At 39.9% G+C, this 19,680-nt stretch overlaps 1 protein-coding gene and 1 pseudogene across 4 annotated transcripts; one reads left to right on the forward strand and one right to left on the reverse strand.

Moving 5' to 3' along the window:
- Nucleotides 1–1,759: 1,759 nt before the first annotated feature.
- LOC136449120 (DNA repair protein XRCC2-like) lies at nt 1,760–10,606 on the reverse strand. Of its 4 annotated transcripts, none has more exons than XM_066448947.1 (7): nt 9,137–9,250; nt 6,310–6,449; nt 5,170–5,293; nt 4,875–4,935; nt 3,942–4,112; nt 3,498–3,608; nt 1,760–3,064 (listed from the first exon to the last, which is right to left on the reverse strand). In XM_066448947.1, the coding sequence occupies exons 2-7, from the start codon at nt 6,390–6,392 to the stop codon at nt 2,871–2,873; spliced, it is 744 nt and encodes a 247-aa protein (XP_066305044.1). In that variant the 5' UTR covers nt 6,393–6,449; nt 9,137–9,250; the 3' UTR covers nt 1,760–2,870. The 4 variants fall into 4 exon arrangements, with proteins under 4 accessions (XP_066305044.1, XP_066305043.1, XP_066305042.1 ...); XM_066448946.1 differs by having other exon boundaries at nt 7,774–9,154; XM_066448945.1 differs by having other exon boundaries at nt 7,017–9,154.
- Nucleotides 10,607–10,671: 65 nt separating this feature from the next.
- LOC136449119 (crk-like protein pseudogene) lies at nt 10,672–19,596 on the forward strand (annotated as a pseudogene).
- The last annotated feature ends 84 nt before the right edge of the window (nt 19,597–19,680 follow it).

Raw genomic sequence — 19,680 nt, forward strand, 5'->3', positions numbered from 1 at the left:
TTTAAATTACCACTTATCAAAAATGCACTTTCCACACCTGGCACCACATACAACCCATGATTCCGTTGCTGCATGGGCATGTTAAGTTAGCCTGAGTGTCATCCTGTTCCAGGCTCTAAAAATAAATTGTCTGTGATTCCACACCTTACATCAAGATCCATTTCATGCATTTAGGCCACACCAATTTAATTTCTTGGTTAACATATTTTTTTTTTAAATTTAGAATGAAAAAAAATTTCTTTTCAGCCTTTGAAAATCCGTTAACGAGGAAATTAAATTGGTGTGGCCTTATCCTACAACTGAGCAGGTCACTAGCAAAGGAAATTAACTAACACCTCACCCACACTAGTGTACACACCATAAATACTTCACGGAAAATTGTGTCCTCTTGTTTTCTTATTGTTGGCTGAGAATAAGAGAGAGAAAGTTGTTTCCTCATTGTTAACTTCATATCTCATACGTCCTTCTGGGTGAATGCTTTCCCGAGACACTGTGAGCTGCCTTTGGTGCCATTAGAATGGTCAAGAAATGCCATTGGTGTGGACATCAGTTTCAAAGAAATCCTGACTAATCCTTTTCATGTTTGAGTACAAAGCCAAGTAAATCTGTTACCATAACAAAGCCATTTTGATCTTTGTGTATTGCCAGCTTTAGTGGCATACTAGTACATGCATTTTTTTTATTTTGTGCCAAATTTCTTGTTGGTTTTGACTATGGCCAAACTTTTTAAAAATCTATTTCTTTGCTGTAGAGCTTTTTTTCACAGGTCTCAGTCTTACGTCATAAAGTTACACTTCTTTGCTACATTCTTTGTCTCAATAGCAGGCAACCTTCTGTCCTTTTCATTCAAATGTCAAGGTCATCATGGGGATGGGTTAAATCTAAGCACCTCAAAGAACCCACCACACACAATGAGATTAAGGGTCCATTGGTCTTGGCTAAGCCTCACAAGTCTATGAACCAGCCAGACCAATTCAGTCTGTGTTTATGTGTTTTGACTCAGTCCATTCAAACAGTACAATCAGCCCATGAGAGAAGGAGTACAGAAAGATGAGAAGATTTTCCACTAAGGCTGGAGACCACAGAATGGCACGGGTCTTTTACCATAGATTAAAGGTGGAGTTGGTGCATAGAAGGTTCTTTAGTACTAAATACAGGGTAGGTTCTTCAGTTCAAAGAGCAGGGTGTGGGGAAGGTTTGCCAGCACCAAGGGCAGGGCAAGGGAAGGTTCTTCAGCACTAAGGACAGGGTAAAGATTATTTTGCACTGGGTACAGGGAAGGTCCTTCAGCACAATGGACAGGGACAGTGGGGGTTCTTCATCACTAAGGACAGGAGACAGTAATCTCCAAGCAGATCTACACGGGGCACGAAAATCATATATGCTAGCCAGAGAAGGTCCAGTCAGCCAGATAAGCTATCCCGTGTAGATCTGCTTGGATATTAAGGAGACAGGTTCTTCAGCTCTAAGGACAGGGTATGGGAAGGTTCTTCAGTACTAAGGACAGCATACATGGAAGGTTTTTCAGCTCCGAGGACAGGATACAGGGAAGGGTCTTCAGTTCACAGAGCAGGGTGTGGGAAAGGTATTTCAGCACCGAGGGAAGTGCATGGGAAGGCTCTTCAGCACTAACAACAGGGAAGGTCCTTCAGCACTAAGGACAGGAGACAGAGGAGAGTTCTTCAGAACTTAGCCTGGGCAGAGGATTATGTGCAGCTACAGTTATAATCTCATTGCATGAAATCCATAACAGTGGATATAAGTTATACACATTTTTTAATGCTTTATTTCCTCCATGGTCAGCATGAACAAATATCCTACAGAGACTTACACTTGCATCAGCACTAGTGCTGCGTACCTAAACGAAACATCAGGTACAAGTACCGGTACAGAGGTTTAGGTACGGGTCTGGACCTAGACCTGGACCTAAACAATTTAGAAAATTAAGATGTGTTTTTCTGAACTTCTTCCATAATGACAGAAACATAAATAAAGTGTATACAACTTGTCAGTATCTTTAGTCAAAGAATATAACTAGGTTTCCTACTGCCAGACTCCATTGGCTTTGCTATCAAAACTCCCGGCCTGCCTGAAGGATCTGTGGCATATTAGTTAAGCTGTTCCAATGTGTCACTTTGGTCACGTTTGGTGTTGCATGAGCCCATGACGTTAGGAGATCAGTCAAAAAACAGCACACACTTAGTGTAAATTTATATTGGCACAGTACCGGTACTTCATGATCCGGTATTTTGGACCTGTACCTAATCAATTTTTACGGTACATTTGTATCGGCACAGTTATTCAATGTGCAGTCCCGTACTCAAAACCTCTCATCTTCATCTGTTATCCTCTCAATAAGGAACTGACTTATCATGCTGTTCACCTACTACAGCAAGTCTACATTAACTGTTATCAACTGATTCTTTTCAAGCTTCACACAAGAACTAACTTATAACATCGCTGTAACACTAGCCAAAACAGACGTTTCCGATTTCTATTCAAAAACAATGTCAAACATGAATATGTGGTAACCAGGGCACATTGAGACTCTGTAAATACATTAAACAAACATTCATGTATTTGCTGCACAGCTGTTGTAAGTCATATTGACAATTTACAAAGACAGAGGTTTGCCAAATATGTCATATATAACATAAGCTTATACAAGTTTTTATTGAGCAGTTACCTCTCAACTTATGTTAGTAAGTTAGGAAAACGAAAAGCTCATTACTTTCCAAACTGTATTGTATTGAACCAATTCACCTTACACGTACAGTATTTCCAACGTTATTAAATGATCTTTACATTGTATGCAAAATTTTGCGGAATGCTAGAATGGATGTCATCCATATAATCAGGTCAGAGTAGCCTTATGGACCTGGTTTTGGCAGATTGTTGTTGATGTTTGGCAGCCTTGACAAGGCACTGTTGAGACAATATTTCAGCTGAGTCTGCTGGATGTGGTCTGGATACACCAGCATCTGAAATCCAGTGAACTGCCGGTCTCTCTTGCCTGCAGGGTTGAAGATAACGCTGAAGGACGTGCCAGCTAACTTGATTGTTTCTGAGGGGAAATTCATCCACAATTAGGCCACACCAATTTAATTTGTTGGTTTTCGGAATCGCCCAATCCCCCCAAAAAAATTTCACAATGCCTCCCATTCAGGAAATTTTTACTCACTACATTATTATGAAGCCATTCAACAATTTTCTAGTACAGTATAGCAAAATGGCCTAAATGCCTTTTGCCTGCCAATGTTTTTATTTCAGTTGTTTCTTAAAGAACCAGGAATGCAGATGTTTAAAGTCTGATACTAATCAAAGTTGTTGATATAAACTATTGGCAGTTGGGAAAATATACAATATCTTCCTTTCCCCATTCCCCACTGAACTTCACATTTGGGCATTAAAAAAACTATCATTCAATCTAAATCCAATCAAGACAATACTATGGACCTACAACAAATTCCCTATATCAATACGAGCCAGTCACTCACCGAGTTTGTTGGAGTTGGTGTTGAAGGAACGACTGCCTCCATCATTGTTAATCCGTAAGTCATCATCTCCAGAAAGGGTGAGGTTGAGGAACTTGATGAACAGAGCCTTTGCTGTAGAGCAACATGTTAACATGGGCTTGATATGAAGATAGCAATAGGAAGAAACATACTACATAAAATACTGGGATTAGATAGAATCTGCACTAGCAATTGGAGTACTACAATGGTAGCCTGGTATCCAAACCTATTATACCGGCAGCTCCCGAGTCTTCTCTCTGCAAGGAGACTTGGGAGCTATAATAGATTTGCATACCAGGCTACAGGAATGGGCTGGAATCCTGTCCTACATATATTTGCACTAAACCCAGATTTACATACTACAGGAGCCCTTGACCATGTTATAGAATCATAATTCTATTGTCAGCTCAACAGAATGTCCCTTACCATTCTCACCCTGTGCTGCCACATTACAAGACTTCATAGGTGGATGTGGCTGAGTTCCATAGCCAAGAGTCTGAATGATGTAGGGAGGCTTGATGTCCGCTTTTTTTAGTTCAGAACACAGCTCGAGTACAGGGCATTGGGTCAGAGGAGGCATGGTCTCGCTTGGCTGTTCTGATAGTTTTAAAAAAAACATTCAACAAAAAAAACATCACGATTCAAATGTTGACTGCATTGCTCTTGCTATTCTTTGTCATGTTATATCACTGTCTTAGATAATTGAAAACACTGTACAATACATAATATAAGAAACATTGTAAATTTTATATGAATCAGCAAACATTCTAACAAATTTGACAACAGTCAAAATGAAATCAAAGTGATTGAATAAGCCAGATAAAGATTAACCCAAAGACAGCTATACCAAAACGTTCAATGCAGATACATGTAATAACAATTCTAGAACTGTTACTGGCTCCAATTTTACATAACTTAGTCATCTCTTGCTCAAACTGCTTGCAGTAAAAGGATTTCCTAAGCCACACTTTCTTAGGCTGTATTGCTTGATTTGTCCATATGTATGAAATTACTGATTTAGGTCATTGGCTATGTGTAGGGCGTTTATGTTTTCTGTTTGTTTGTTTGTCTTGGTGTGTGTTCGAGTTTGTCCCAACTGGTCCAACAAGAGTGGCAGGAAGTCAGTGAGAGGGAAGATGACCACAAAGGTCAGACTTGCTGAAGTGACAGGAAATAGAGGTCAGAGTTGGTTGAAAGTCCAGGTCATTGGAGAGGCTACTAATTCAAAGGGGGTTTATTGTTTTTTGTCTGTCTGTCTGTCTGTCTGCATTTTTGTAGCTACTAGTAGCCATTTGATAGTTAACATAATTGTCACTCCAGTTCTGATGACAGCAGAATGCCAAAGAACTGGTCACGTACCGGTACTTGGTGTGTCCACTGCTGGTGTGGCGTTCAGGAATGTGAGCTCTGCCTCACCTGGCTGGACGGACATTATGAATATCTTTAACCACAAATCTAACCTGTGGACTACAGGAAAGCAAACACCAAAGCATGGTCAACTATGCCCATCATATCAGACTGCTGTCCATCTTATTCTAGTGTTCTTGCCAGCCTGAAGTGATGCTCATTAGAAAACATGAATTGGAAAAAGTGGCAATGCAAAGATTCAAGGAATCTACTGTGCAGGCTCAGGTACATTAACAACATCACATACTGAAGTAGGGAGAATCTGCTTTTTGAACACAATGTTGTCTCCAGTTCCCATCTTAAGCTGGAGAAAATGCCACGACACTGACACGTTGTGGTGCTTGTCGGTACTCTCCCTTGCTTCAGTTAGACTGTCGGATGCACAAACAGCACAATAATTAAAGCATTTTATAATGAACTGGTCTGAAATCCTGTCAATAACCCCAGTCTGCATGGATCAATCATTTTAGAAATATTATTAAAGTCGGTGGTACTAGTTTAAGGAGAGTCAAATTCAATATAAACTAATCAGACTTATCAATAAGAGTGGGACATCTTACACTCTAATCAAGCTGATTGGTCCCAGGTTACCAGTATATGATCAAAGTCTCAGAAATATAACTCAACAGCCAACAAGAATCAAGAATTTCATTATTTCAGCAGATCAAATATAAGGAAATGCTTTTAAGTCATGAAAGAGCCTCATGCATACTTTAATAAGAGGGCCCAGGAAATTGTCTATGCAAAGCTATGTAACATTATTAGACTTACATAACGCAATGGCGCCTTTCAACACTAATGTACATGTGCATCTACTGATTATAAAGACCCTGAATTATCTGAACAGAATTCAATGAAACCATCAACATTTTCATTTGAAGTTCTGAGTACTTTGTGGCCGTCATTTTATAGCACAAAACAGTCTAACAGTTAGTAGGGCTCAACAACAAATGTTTTAAATTGCCATCAAATGTACAGTCAAATTTTAATGTTACAACTTACATGCAGCATTTTTTTGTCTGTGTCCATTTGGGTTTAGTGGTGACTAATATCTAGCCCACCAAAATATTCTCTTGCATTTTCTGGCATATTGCATGGCATTTGATATCTATCCGATTAACTATGTAGATATTAACTGATAATGAGCACATAAAACCCTCTACATTTTTTCCACAGTAAAAGTAACCAAATGCTTGTAGACTTGAGGGTTTATGGAATATTATCTATCAGGTTAACTGTTTTAATTTTGATTTGAAAGTGACCAGTCTTACTTCATATGTATGCATGTGACTGTATTTATTTCTTTTACATGTATAACCAATTTCAGGTCTACCCCCATAGAGCCATACAAATAGACAGTTGGTAAAATAAAAATGAAGGTCCTCACCCAGCATGGTCCGTTGCAGCAGGTGTCCTGCTGGAAAACACTAGCAAGACCCAGATGATGACCAGCAGAAAAAAGAGTTTCATCCTTTTCCAACTCTTGTTTTGTAGAGTATGCCACCACAGGTAATTCTCTGCTAGATACTGCTTTCCAAGAAAGAATACACAGTGAGAAATTGCAATTTAGTGAAACTCCTTTTTTGTAGAAAGGGGGGAAATTAGGCAGATGTAGAGTGTTTTTGGTGGTTCTATCCTGCAAACATCTTTGAAATAAATATTCTTGCAGCAAGGCAAATTGTGTGTCATTTGTCAGATACCACTGGTAGTTAGAATTACCCTTAGATGTTTTTTCTGAAATCAAATACAATTGAAACAAACTCTGGCATGCAAACAAATACATGTTCGTTTGCTCATGACTTTCTCTGCAGTACCTTTGATATACATTTAGTACTCTGAGACCTTTTCTTTGTTGATGATCTTTAGGAGACAAGAAAAGACTAAAGAATACCAATATGTCTGCTATCTATGCCAAATGACACTACGCCCAGGCTACGTCTAACCTTCAACAACGTGTCTATTCTCTAGTGCCAACATTTCAATAACATGGCACAACCCCATTTTTATGGAAAACATCTACAGTTGCATTTGACTTTGGCTCCTTTCTTGGAAGATATCTTGAACTGACTGGTGTCAATGAAGGACGATGCTTACATCCTCGCATGAAGTTTTCCAAAATTGATGTCCACTATGGGCTTTCTTGGGATGTTTCTGTAGCTCAACTGGTAGCAGCCTCACACTGGGAAGGGTATCTCTCTTGGAAGGGAATTAAAATGGGGGTCCCGTGTTTGAGGAGGTGCCTGGAGCATGTTAAAGTTACAGGGGAAGGGCTAGCAACCCCCTCCCCGTAGAAATATACCCTGATACTGAGACAGCAAGGAAACTGTCATCTTTGTGAAACCTCTTTTCGTTTTCTTGTTCATGACCACATCTTTATCCAAGGAATCTAAATAGTCCGAAGTACACACTCAGATACTTCAAATCATGGATTATATCATTTATATGTACAAAATGTAATTTCCAAAGAAAAACACATCTTCAATTACTACAGAATTCACCCTTTTTCCTACGGTTAGACCTTGTTACCAATACAGGTATGGTGGTATGAAGCTTCCTCAGGAGAATGTAGAAACAGAGTGTGGAAATGTTTACAGATTGACTTAAATCTGAACTATATCCAGACAATTTCCTTTTCAGGCTCAAAAGAAACAGAAACGTCAAGCAATGGGTCTAGTTACATGGTTACCATTGAGGAGAAATCCGTCACAATAACAAAAGTGTAATGCAAACTCTACCGTCTGAAGCTGCCCTTGTCTTAGCGGGCCACTACAAGTGCAATTTCATCAGGCTACCATAACGAGACTTGTTTCGACAAATAAACCATTTTAGCAAAGCTGGAAACACAACTTACCCCTGCTGCAACAGAGCTGACTCTTGTCAAGACTGGCAAATAGGGAAATTTACATCAAAATGCATTAATGGGTATGTGGAATGTTGGGACAAAGCTAACTTTGGCTTTTAAGCATACGTCACTGATATTTGAGCCAGACTCATTTACCATACCTATGCAAAGTGCATGCTTTGCTACACTAAGTGCAAGCTTTGCGTAGGTAAACATGCTCTTTAACATGCAGGAAGTGTACGTACAAGTCAGACAATTTCCCACTAGGGCAAGGGAACTGAGGAAACTAGTTTTACAGAACTGTGGGGAATACAGTAGGGGTTAGATCCGTGAGTGCTGAGGCTGGGGAGAAGGAAGGTCTTTCAGCACTAAGGACGGGGAAGTTCTTTCAATACTAAGTGCAGAGGACAGGGTAATGTCCTCTGGCGCTGAGAATAGGGGACAGCAAGGGTCCTTCAGCACTAAGGACAGGGTACAAGGAATGCCCTTCAGTACTAAGGACTGGGTACAGGGAAGATTATTCAGCACTAAGGACATGGTACAGGGAATGTCCTCCAGTACTAAGGACAGGGAACAGGGAAGGTTCTTCAGCACAAAGGACGGTACAGGGAATTCCCTTCAGTGCTAAGATCAGGAAACAGGGAAGGTACTTCAGCACTAAGGTCAGGGGTAAAGGGAAATCCCTCCGGCACTACAGGTAGGGAAGGTTCTGCAGCAATATATACAGGGTATAACTACAAGGGAGGCATTCAGAACTTAGGACATGGAAAGTCCTTCAGCACTGAGAAAGGGTATAAGGAGGGTCATTCAGCACTAAGGAAAAGGGGTAGGGGATATCCTTCAGCACTAAGCAATTTTTCCAGCACTAAGGACAGGGGCAAGGAAGGTCTTTCAGCATTAAGAACATGTGACAGGAAAGTATAAAGGGTCTAGCCTGGAGTCAAGCCTTGTTAGCTTTGGTCTGCTCCCAACGTCACCACCCTGGTTTTTATTGTGACAGTCCCTTTTTGCTGATTTCATACTGTTTGATACCATACCGGTGTCATACACATATACTGCCTATGACATAGATATTTCAACAATAATGTGGCATGACAAACATGTTTTGTTTTGCTTGTACATATATGTTATCTCTACACATGGCAGAATTTTCTTAAGACTATATTCTAATATGAAAATGATAACAAAATTACATACATCAATAGGTCCACAAAGGCAAGACAACTGTTAAGAATGTGCATGTACATGTACATATACTAGCTTTCTACATGTACTTACTCAGTCATCATCCTTACAATGGTATTATGAAGGCAACAAAGGTGTCAAGTTAACAAAAACACTGTGTCCTACAAAATGCAATAGTTGTACCTACAGCAGTGGTTACAACTATGATCCCATGAAGGAGATTCCTCTTTCAGTCACAGTGAATTCACATTTATGTCCTCCTGGCTTTATTGTAGTTGCACTAAAAGTAGTCATCTCTTTACCCCCTTGTTCTGTAGATATATCCTGTTTCACAGCTCTTGAGAATACATATCGATATTTTATGAGATTTTGCCAAGCATGGGACATGTACTCATAGTGCTCCACATTTTCAACTTTTGTTTTCTCAACTTTTGGGGACAATGATGTGGAGTCTTCCTTTTGGCTCTTCCTACTTTTGTGACCAAACAAAGCTTGCTTAGTAGCAATGAGGACAATCCCATAGTCACTGAGGTATCTAGACAGAATGTCAACACATCGTCTCTGGTTTAGCTCCTGCCCAGATATGCTGTCGTCCGTGCTCCTGTCCAGCCAGTAGAAAGCTGAGATGCTGTCCACTATCAGTAAAGACACCTCAGAGGAGGATGCAATGATGTGTTCCAATGAGTGCAGAGTGATCACTAACTGTTCACTGCTGTTGCACCTCACAATGTACAGTCTGCGCAGGCACTGTTTCACCCTGTCCTCGTCTGTAGTCTCTAACCTGCCTTCAAGTACTGTAACGAGCCGGAGGATGTCAAAGTGGTAGTCAGTGTCAACGAACACCACGCCAGCCTCCAGCCCTCCCTGGGACGTTGGCAGGATGCACCTGGCTGTCAGGTGCAGCAGCATCTCCGTCTTGGCCGTTCCTTCTGGTCCGTAGAATTCTATGGCATCTCCCGACTTCGGGCCCGCGTCAGCCCTGAAGAGGGATGTCTCCAGCTGGATCAGTGAAGGTCTGCTGCCCAGCCTAGCCAGCAGCTGCAACAAGAACAGGGGTACGACTATGAAAATTATGCATTTCATTTCTGGTTATTATTTATTCTACCCTGGAATGAATACGAGTCGCATGCATGAGTTGAGTACAGTAGAGTTTACGGTCAGGTACTCAGGTGGCATTATAACGTTATGTGTACGTCATGCTTCACAGTGAGTGAGTGAGTGACTGAGTGACTGAGTGTACTTATAAACAGACATTTTGTGGAATGCACTTGTTTCTGTAACACAAGCTAAACTACAATTGTGATAGTGTTCAGATATATTGCCAAGACGGATTGACCTAGGTGGGATATATTTGTGTGTGTTGGGGGTTGAATAATAAAACAAACACAAGCAGAACGTGAAGTTTAGACCTAAGAAACAACACTGTGGATGAGTGTCAGTCCAATATCTTCATCCCAAACGTTACCTTGTATTATCCTTTGTATAAAATGCTCACATTTCTTCAACGTTTTCTCCAGGAAATAGCTAAAAAGTAGGATTTTCTCACGAACCTGTGCTCCACTCTCCCTGGACGCCGCCATGTTGGGAGGGGCGAGCGCGCCTGTGCAGCCCGCTGCATGCCGGGAAGGTTGGCCATAATTAGCGGGAGGACATGTTGGACTTGTCGGAACTTCCTGCTGAAAATCATGGCAAATTTCACGTCTTCTGAGACACCTTCGCTACCTTCTTCCACCCACACCGACTCTACAGACGCTTGAGGCCGCCTGGGAGCTGTAGAGACGCCGTGTTCCTGCGATGTCCGTGGCGACAAGGGTTAGCGAGTAGGACTAGCCGTTGAGGTGGGGACCAGTTCACAAGATTTTTTAGCCAGAGGGTTGGGCAAAGTGACGCCAAAGGAGCCAAAAAATATTGATTTTCTGCGAATTCTCGAGACGCTGTACGCCCTCGTACCCTACTAACCTAGTGCGTTCTCTAGTATAAGAGTATTCTGTGCTTGATTTTCTGTATTTGGTGTTGACAGTTCCGTGATAATGATTTCCTGTGCGTGTGTGAGGGGAGGGGGGGAGAGAGATGGCACGTTTCGCCATATTCTGTCCACAGTTTGGTCACGTTTTCTGCTCATACCATCAACTCAGCTTCATACCGACCCCCGTTTATCCTCCTAGTAGCCAACAGCATCACCAAGACCATTTTAGACATCTGTTTGTGCTTTGGGAGGTTATGATAAAAACTGCTCAACTAGAGCACTGTCATATTTCTCATAAGCATGTGTCCATGTATGAAATATAATTTTTATCATGTCACTTACAACAACAACTTACAAGACAAAGAACAAAGTCATAGTTTTCTTTCTGTCGTTGCTTATGAGACTGTGTACAGAAATGTAGAGCATCTAAGGGATGCTTTCACATTTGATTCTGTTTTATTTTCTGTGCATGCATAGATACAGTACTACAAAATTATGTCTCACTTCCTGGGTGTCATGTACTTTGGAGCTATGATTTTCTGTAGACAGTGGTTGCATTGACATTATCAATAAATATTAACTATGTGGGAAATGAAACGGGAGTGAGTCAACTGGTCACTCTGAATTTACAATCTTGAGCTAGGGCAATATCTGATTAGTTTTAATCCCTATATAAATTATAATAGTATACAATATTACTAATTTTTCCGGAATCAGGATGTTTCCCCATCAGGGCATTTCCCAGTTGGCATGGACGTTTTCTGCAATGCAGATATTTCCCCATCGTATGCACAATCTATTTTGCTACACGAGACTATATGTTGCAGTTAAGAGTAACATTTGTCTTCAATAGCATTATTTCTTTTACCTCTTGATGAATTTTCCTGATTTTCGAGGAACGCACCACTTGATGTTGATGCTCACTAAAGTATGTTCATTTACCAGCTTAAGAGGAGAAGAATTCTATGTTTCTGCACATTTTTTCCAACACACACATGACCGGGAAATGAGACAGTTACTTACAGGGAAACGGAATGTGTATGATGGGGAAACATAGAAATCCTTTTTCCTGCAAGTACAGTGATATGTCAAATGTCTATTGAACGAGCATCCCTCCCTCTTTATTATGGTATCTTCATTTCTGTTGGAACTTCAGGGTTCTCCCAATACTGCTAGCTTAGCACCACTATAGCAAACTTCCCAATTTAGGGTGTCTCTTCCCCAATTTCCAAATTATTTTGAAATTCTTCAAAATTCGAAAAGGCTCCTGCCTACAGCACCAGTATACAGACTGTACTCTAAATTTCTGGGAAGAACCCTAGGCCTGTAACTTAGTTTTTGTTCAACAGCAAATGTGCCTTGCTCTAGGCATTGTGTTCATGTTGCCCTTTTCAGTTTTTGTTTCTTCAGTTTCTGTTCCTCAGCAGGACAGGTGTCAGTTTCTGTGAATCTGAATCACATAAATATGACACATGTAATTAGGAGTTACATCTTACTTAAAGATGATCATACAGTCTTTATGATCTTCGAAAACTACTGATGTGTAGAAAAAAATTCATTATTTCAAAGACATTTCAAGATATTCTAAACTGATTGACTCAATACAGTATATGAAGTATAAGTGGCCCAGCGACAGTGTTCTTGTGCAAATAAATTTTGTTTGACAAAAGTCAAACAATCAATCAAACACAGATACTGTGAGGTACGGGTTGCATTACAAGCAGCCCATTATTGTTACAAATGCCTTATCAGCCACCCATTATTGTGTGTCATACTGAACCCAAAATTTCCAGTAGTTTGGGCAGTATATGTCTCTGTTTAGAAGATATTGGCTGACTCCAAGTAAGAATCACAAGTGGGACGTGGGGACCTTAATTTTTATTCAAGTGGTTCTCTGCAATCATGCCTGATAAAAGTACAGTCCCTATCCATGTAATAGAAAACAGATTCGGGCATGTCCCAAGCTCCAGAGACAAGAAGCAGACAATATGAAACAATTAGGATCCATAATTCACTTACATGCCTCATTGGTCTAAGCCATATATCATTAGGAAGCACAAATCAAATTTCACATTAAAATTGAAGATTCATGTCCCTTGATGAGGTAGTGAAATCACCAGTTGCCCTTGACCAGGGATCTTCCTGAAGAGGTTAGTACCAAGGTCAAGTCGTAGGTCTTCATTGTTGCAAATGTCTCAGCCAGTTGTGTGGTAGCTCCTCATGGGTCACGGGCTTTCCTGACGGCTGAAAACTGGAAACATTTGTGGCATGAACATCTATATAGAGAAGGAACAGTCTTCAGGAAGGTTTTCATTTTTGATTTAGAATACCAATTTGTTTCCATTGTCTGTTGTTGCTAAATGATTCTAAGAGATTCATAATGCTGTTCTCAATATTTAAGAAGAAATCAAATTAATAATTAAAGCTACTAATTGCTAGCAAGAGAAATGGAATGTGAAAGGGATTTTTTAATGAAATTTGATTTCCAGGTATATTTATCAATGCATGGTATTAAAATGGCAAGAGATGTCCTTGCATTAATATTACATTCTTTATGTATAACAGTCCTTTTCTATGTCATATTTCTGGACTAACAGCTGCTATAGCTAGCCTGAGTGTCATCCCTGTTAGTTCCAGGGCTCCTATACTCCCCTTGGGAACCCTGGAACTAACAAGAATGAAACCCAGGCTAGCTATAACAACAAGAGGGATCAAAAAATGTATTCAATTTTGTAAAATCATTTTAAAATGTCCTGTTTCATAAGTTTTGTCAGTGGGAACACCCTTATGATTCAAATTTGCACTTACTATTCATCTGTCATGATGTCATCCTTACCTGATTCACTTTCTTCATTCTTAACTGCTCCTAGTGGTGCCGTATATCAGAATTAACATAATCTAACTATGTAATTTGCCAGTGACTGTGCACTTGATAGCCCAGCCCCAGATGCACTTTGTGAATTTCCCAGAAGGCAAGCCTCTGTCTATTGAAATAAATTTAGAGGTATGTATGCATTGAGAGGCTTGCATTCTTGGATGCCAATGACTGTTTTCGCACAAACATTGGAAATTTTTGGGACTCTTTCAACACAAAGAACTGAACATTCAATGCCAAACAATTGACAGACATAAATGCTATGTGGTGTATGCTGATCATCATCATCAGTCGACGTGCTTACGTATGCTGATAGTTGTTTAGTAAAACTAAAAGAACTACATGTTCTCCCTAAAGGAGAACAAATCTACTGGAATGTTCCATCCATCTTTCAATCAGGATAGGTATAAAGGCAGTTAACTTATACTCACAGGAACCATTTTCTTAGCAGTACCTCAATCTTGAATGCCTATCATTGGTCTGTATCCATGATTAAAGATTCTGTGAGGAAAAATGTGAGTGCAACTTTGAGTTTGAAGTTCACTGTCAGTGAATTGCAGGGTCTTGATGACATCTTGATTGAAAGATTCAAAATAAGTTAAGGGAAAGGGTGCCTTTTTGGGAGGAGTTAATCAGTCCAGTTGTTGAGTAGAAGAGAACAGCTGTGTCACAGAGGAAAGGATGTTGTTGGTTCTTATCTGGTGGGACTGTCCTGTAGCTGATGATTGGTTCTGATTGTAAGAGGATGTCACATCTTCCTGTGTTTGGGAGGTAGAACTGAAATCAGACATTTGCTCTTAACTGTGTATGGACTTTGGATATTTATGCACTGTAACATGTTTTTGTTTTTGATTAATTGTGGATGATGTTGTGTATAGTGCTTGTGTAAAAATCGACACAATTCAGCTTTTATGTAACGCTGCAAGGTTGATTTAATAAACTGAATTGAATTGAATGTAGCCAAGGCTGCCCTACTATCATTACAGAATATGCTGTGAAATATGTAATATCCTCTTCATGTGGCTCTCCTCAGACATGTCACTCCCACCTTAACCCCCGCTCTGAAGGAACATATTATACCGGTAGTTTAAGTTTTGTTATGCTGATGATGACTGTTGTTTTCTTTCTTGTCTTCCCACTTTCTCTGCCCAGAAACCAATTAAGATGGCAGCATCCAACTTCAACCCCCATGACATGGGGCAGTGGTACTTTAAGAATATCCCCCGCCAGCAAACAGAGGACATACTACAGGGAAAGATGCATGGGACATTCCTAGTACGCGACAGTAAAAGCTGTCCCGGGGACTACGTGCTCTCAGTCAGTGAAAACACCAAAGTCAGCCACTACATCATCAACAGACTCCAGAAGGGCTTCCGGATTGGTGACCAGGATTTCGATGACCTGCCGGCTTTGATCGAGTTCTACAAGATACACTACCTTGACACGACCACGTTGATTATTCCGGCACAACGCCCGCCCGGGGGACCCGCAGAACCCCTGCGTCCGTCTCACGCGCCAGCTCCCGCCGTCATGGAGGAATGCGTTAGAGCGCTGTACGACTTTGACGGAAACGATCCCGAGGACTTGCCTTTCAAGAAGAACGAAATACTGGTAGTCGTTAGAAAGGACGAAGACCAGTGGTGGACTGTACGCAACAAGGACGGCAGAGAGGGTTCGATTCCCGTTCCGTACGTTCAAGTGCTGCCACCTGGTCCAACAGCCCGTGCAGGCGCTGCGCCATCTCACCCCCAGCAGCCTCACTCCCCTCCCGGCTACCACGACCCACAGGCGGCTGGTGTAAGAAGTGATTCAGGACCGTCTTCTACAGCAGCGCCTGCAGCAGCGTCGACACCCCACCCCCTGCCCAACCCACAGAACGGCCCCGTGTACGCGCGCGTCATACAACAGAAAATCCCCAGTCCTTATGACACGACGGCGTTGACCCTGGAAGTAGGCGACATCATCCGGGTAACCAAGATCAATGCCAGCGGGCAGTGGGAAGGAGAACTCAAGGGGAAAACAGGACATTTCCCCTTCAATCATGTTAAAATTATCGACCCTAGTAATCCTGAGGAAAATGATTCATCTTGGAGCTAAGCAGCTCTGGAAATAGATTTAAACACACTTAGAAAAAGCAGAAGCAAAGAAGAAACTTGGAGGCTAACAAGTTGTTAGAGCGTTCCATACAAAAATGTGACAGGTAAAAAGTTGGACTAACAAACTGCCAAGTGAAGAATGGTGAAGGGTAGCATTTTACGTTTTGTGTACATCTACTAATTGGTTTTGTGAAAAGCAAAAGAAAGCAAAGTTACAGTGCAGAAATGAATGTGAATAGCTTACTTGTAAATGTAGCTAGGAGGGTTAATTGGAAGACAGTAGAGACAGATGTTTTACATGTAGCTGAGTGGCCAGGTCATTAAAGTTTAGCAGTACACTGTGCAGATCCACTATTATCATGAAGTCAAACTTTTTTTTGGCCACAGTAGTCTTTACTACAAGGCAACAAAACTACAAACTATAGTATAAGCTATGCTCCTCTACTGATACAAAAGTTATTTTCTTAAGCTAGGAAATCTTGGTAGCAAAGCAATCCCAGAAAAAGAAAATTCTTATCAAGCTGTTGTTGAAATTTCGCTTTATTTTTCAAAGATTCTGAATCACCTCAGATACTTGCAATTGCTGTTGATAATTATAAAACCAAGTCCTCTACAATCTACATTGAGATAGCCACATGGTAGAAGAGCTGAGATGTACAATGTACTACTGTAGAGATGTGTTGCTCATGTTAAAAACATTTTGAAGTCTGTGTTTTGCACTCTTCTCTTGCTTTCTCAAAAATTTTGCATTTTCTCTACCTTCCTATTTGAGATGAACGGCATGTGTTGAATAAATATAATCTTATTTTGACATATATATGTAATGAAAAAGGCAAAAGATGCAGTGGATTCGAAAGCCAGGAATGTTAACTATGTGGAATTTTGGCAAGCTAAGCTACCTTGGGATCTGCTCATATGAAGGTAATAATGACTTGACTTGTGTGACAAAGGTGAAAACAGTTTTTTGCCATGCCATTGGGACTATGTATTGCAATAAATTTGCAAGCAGTATCATATCATGTATAAGTTCCTGATAGTTCACGTTTTGCTGTGGTACAGATATACTACAAATTGTTTAATTATAAGATAAACTTTTGTAAGCTCAAAACATCCTTTTTTTTGCGTTTCGCTTTCGGCTAAAGATATTTTTGATTATACTTGTCAAAAGTTCCCTGCAGAAAGATGTGTAGAAATTATGTACAGTTATGTTCCGATATTGTTTTGTTCATACCTCTGTATTGATATATTATGTTAAATAATATTGTTGACTTGATTCTAAGAAATTGTAAGCAATGTTATATGGTATGTAAGACTTACATCGTACTTGTACTACCAACATGATCAAAAGCCTCCTGGCTCTTGTATTATAGCCAGCTTCTTTGTAGAGTAGTTAACTCGTTGTTTTACTTATACTTGAAAATTTCCTTTGAATCACCAGATACAGTTCTTACTCGTTCTTAGTAGATGATAGAGTAATGTGCTATGATATTGCAGATGTAATAACATGTATATCTGGGACAGATATAAACTATTGAGTATTGGTTGAAAATAATTGAATTTTGTATTTCTATTGAATTTTGTTTAGCACTTTTTGAACAGAACAGTTTTTTTGTCACAATGGCCTCAATAGGTAAGATATTATTTCCCAATGCCACTGAAACATAGTGCTCTTATAACATTCATTGATGAACACAGCTGGTCTCAAACAATGTAAAGGCCAAGTAAATGTTGTCACAGTGTGCTGCATCTCTAAAAAAAGTCGCTTTTGTGTGAAGAAATGGCTGACCACTAACACTCGTTTCTTCAAAGTAGAATTGACACTGGAAATTCGGAAACCATAAGTTTTACATCAAACATCAACATAAATATGGAAGTAATGACTGAAAAAAGAGGTACCAAGATATGTGAGAAGGCATGCTCTTTCAATCTATGTGCGTGACTTGATAAAAGCTGATTTTTAGAAATTGCATTTTTAAAAACTACATTTTTGGTTTGTTTTAAATTTGAAGTGGACAGTTATATCATTGCAAGGTATCAACTGTTTATGCACTCCAGAGGTTATACAACATGCAAGTTGCTGCAGGACAAAGATTGGTTAGAAAAGTATACAAGGCATGATGGGTAACTGAAAAGTATGATGGGATTGAAGCGGCTCTCTTGTCCCTCCATCCTTCACTTTGGCTAGACGTGCAATGAATGGAGACAGTTGGTGGCAGCGACGATTCGTAACTTCCGGGATTTTCTGTGTTTGGCATAGAAGCAAGTGGCATTTGAGGGTCTAAAAGGAACTAGACTGCCAGGCTAGTTGCTTCCTGTGAGAACGCTACATATTAATATCTTCATCTTGAATCTTGTAGGTTATGTGTCTATGTGTAGTGACTAGTTTACAAAGTGCACGGTGCTATAGTGTATGATGTCAAGTCATTGTCATTCATAATTGCTTTGTGACTTTAGGCTGCTCTTAGTTATACTCTGCTGTCATGTCACTGGTCAGTTTCTATAAGGAAAATACCAAATTTAGTAAAATCTAATCAAACGTAAGTCAACTATCAACATGCTACTGGATATATAAGGCTTGACTTGTCAAATGTTAGAACATGCGTCCTACTTCATTATGGTATATGTGTAATTCTGCTATAGCTTCCAGGTACATGTAGTTATAACTTACAAACATATCTTACTGGTATGTAAAGATAAGTTTGATTTTCCAAATTGGCAATACTTTTGCAAATTCAAAGGGAATAAGTGTAGATCTACCGGTATCAGCACTATTTTGTGTATGTCCTTGACTTTGGTGTAATTGTGTAGAAAACTGGTGTTGTTCATCATTGTTAGAAGAACACACTGAACATAGATCACAGTACTCTTTACATGCTCTTTCGTCGGCCTGTTCAACTGAGAAGCAAAAGCATGTTATGTTCTAGGTGCAGTGGTGCACAATGCAAAACATTTAATACTTAGCTCATCAATAACAAATTAGCAAGTACACTATTGAAACTTCATTCTATTTTGAGTAAAACTCTTTTGGCATTTTTTGTCACCCAAGAGCTCTGATGTACTTGTTGCCAATCAATGCAAAGTGGTTGGCAATTAGGTGGCATTTAGAAATGCACTTGAGTTTGTCTGAAATCATATAGCTTGCCCTTGTTACATTCAAAGCATAGACAAAATTAATACTGGGTTGGAAAATTTCAAAACGTTTTAGAGTGTTGTTCAGTACATGATGAAATAGATACCAGCTGTCTAACTGTATCAATGTTGAAAGCTTGTCATGTTAGGTCGGTATGTAAACATGATTGATTGCTCATAGATATGACAGTTACTAAATCAACAAAGGAATTCAATGACTACATTTGTAATTGTATTAAAAAATCATTGTGTTAGAATTAAAAGGTAATCCACTCAAGGTTCACAACGTTACATATGAAGTTCATGATGCATTAGAGGTTTAGGATACTTAGTCTTACCTGCATAGCTTTTAGTATTTAGTGCAGAGTTCAAGCATTCTACAAGTAAGGAAGCATGTGGCTTCCTTTTATGTGTGTAATATGTGATATAGCCCAATAACATCCTACTCTGTGTTCACTACTGTGCGTATCTGCCCTGTGTATAAATGTCTGTTTCCTCTCGCTTATTTCAATGAGGTGAATGTATCACATATTTGTTACCATGTTAATGAGCAAAACCAATAAAGGCTTTTGCATGAACTACGCATTGAATTCTGTTGTTTGTTGGTCTGAAGTTCTCTTGGTTTGGGTCATTGTGTGTACAGTGGTCAGTTTTACATAGCTTTG

Source organism: Branchiostoma lanceolatum, chromosome 14 (assembly GCF_035083965.1).
Source record: "Branchiostoma lanceolatum isolate klBraLanc5 chromosome 14, klBraLanc5.hap2, whole genome shotgun sequence".
Lineage (NCBI taxonomy): Eukaryota > Metazoa > Chordata > Leptocardii > Amphioxiformes > Branchiostomatidae > Branchiostoma > Branchiostoma lanceolatum.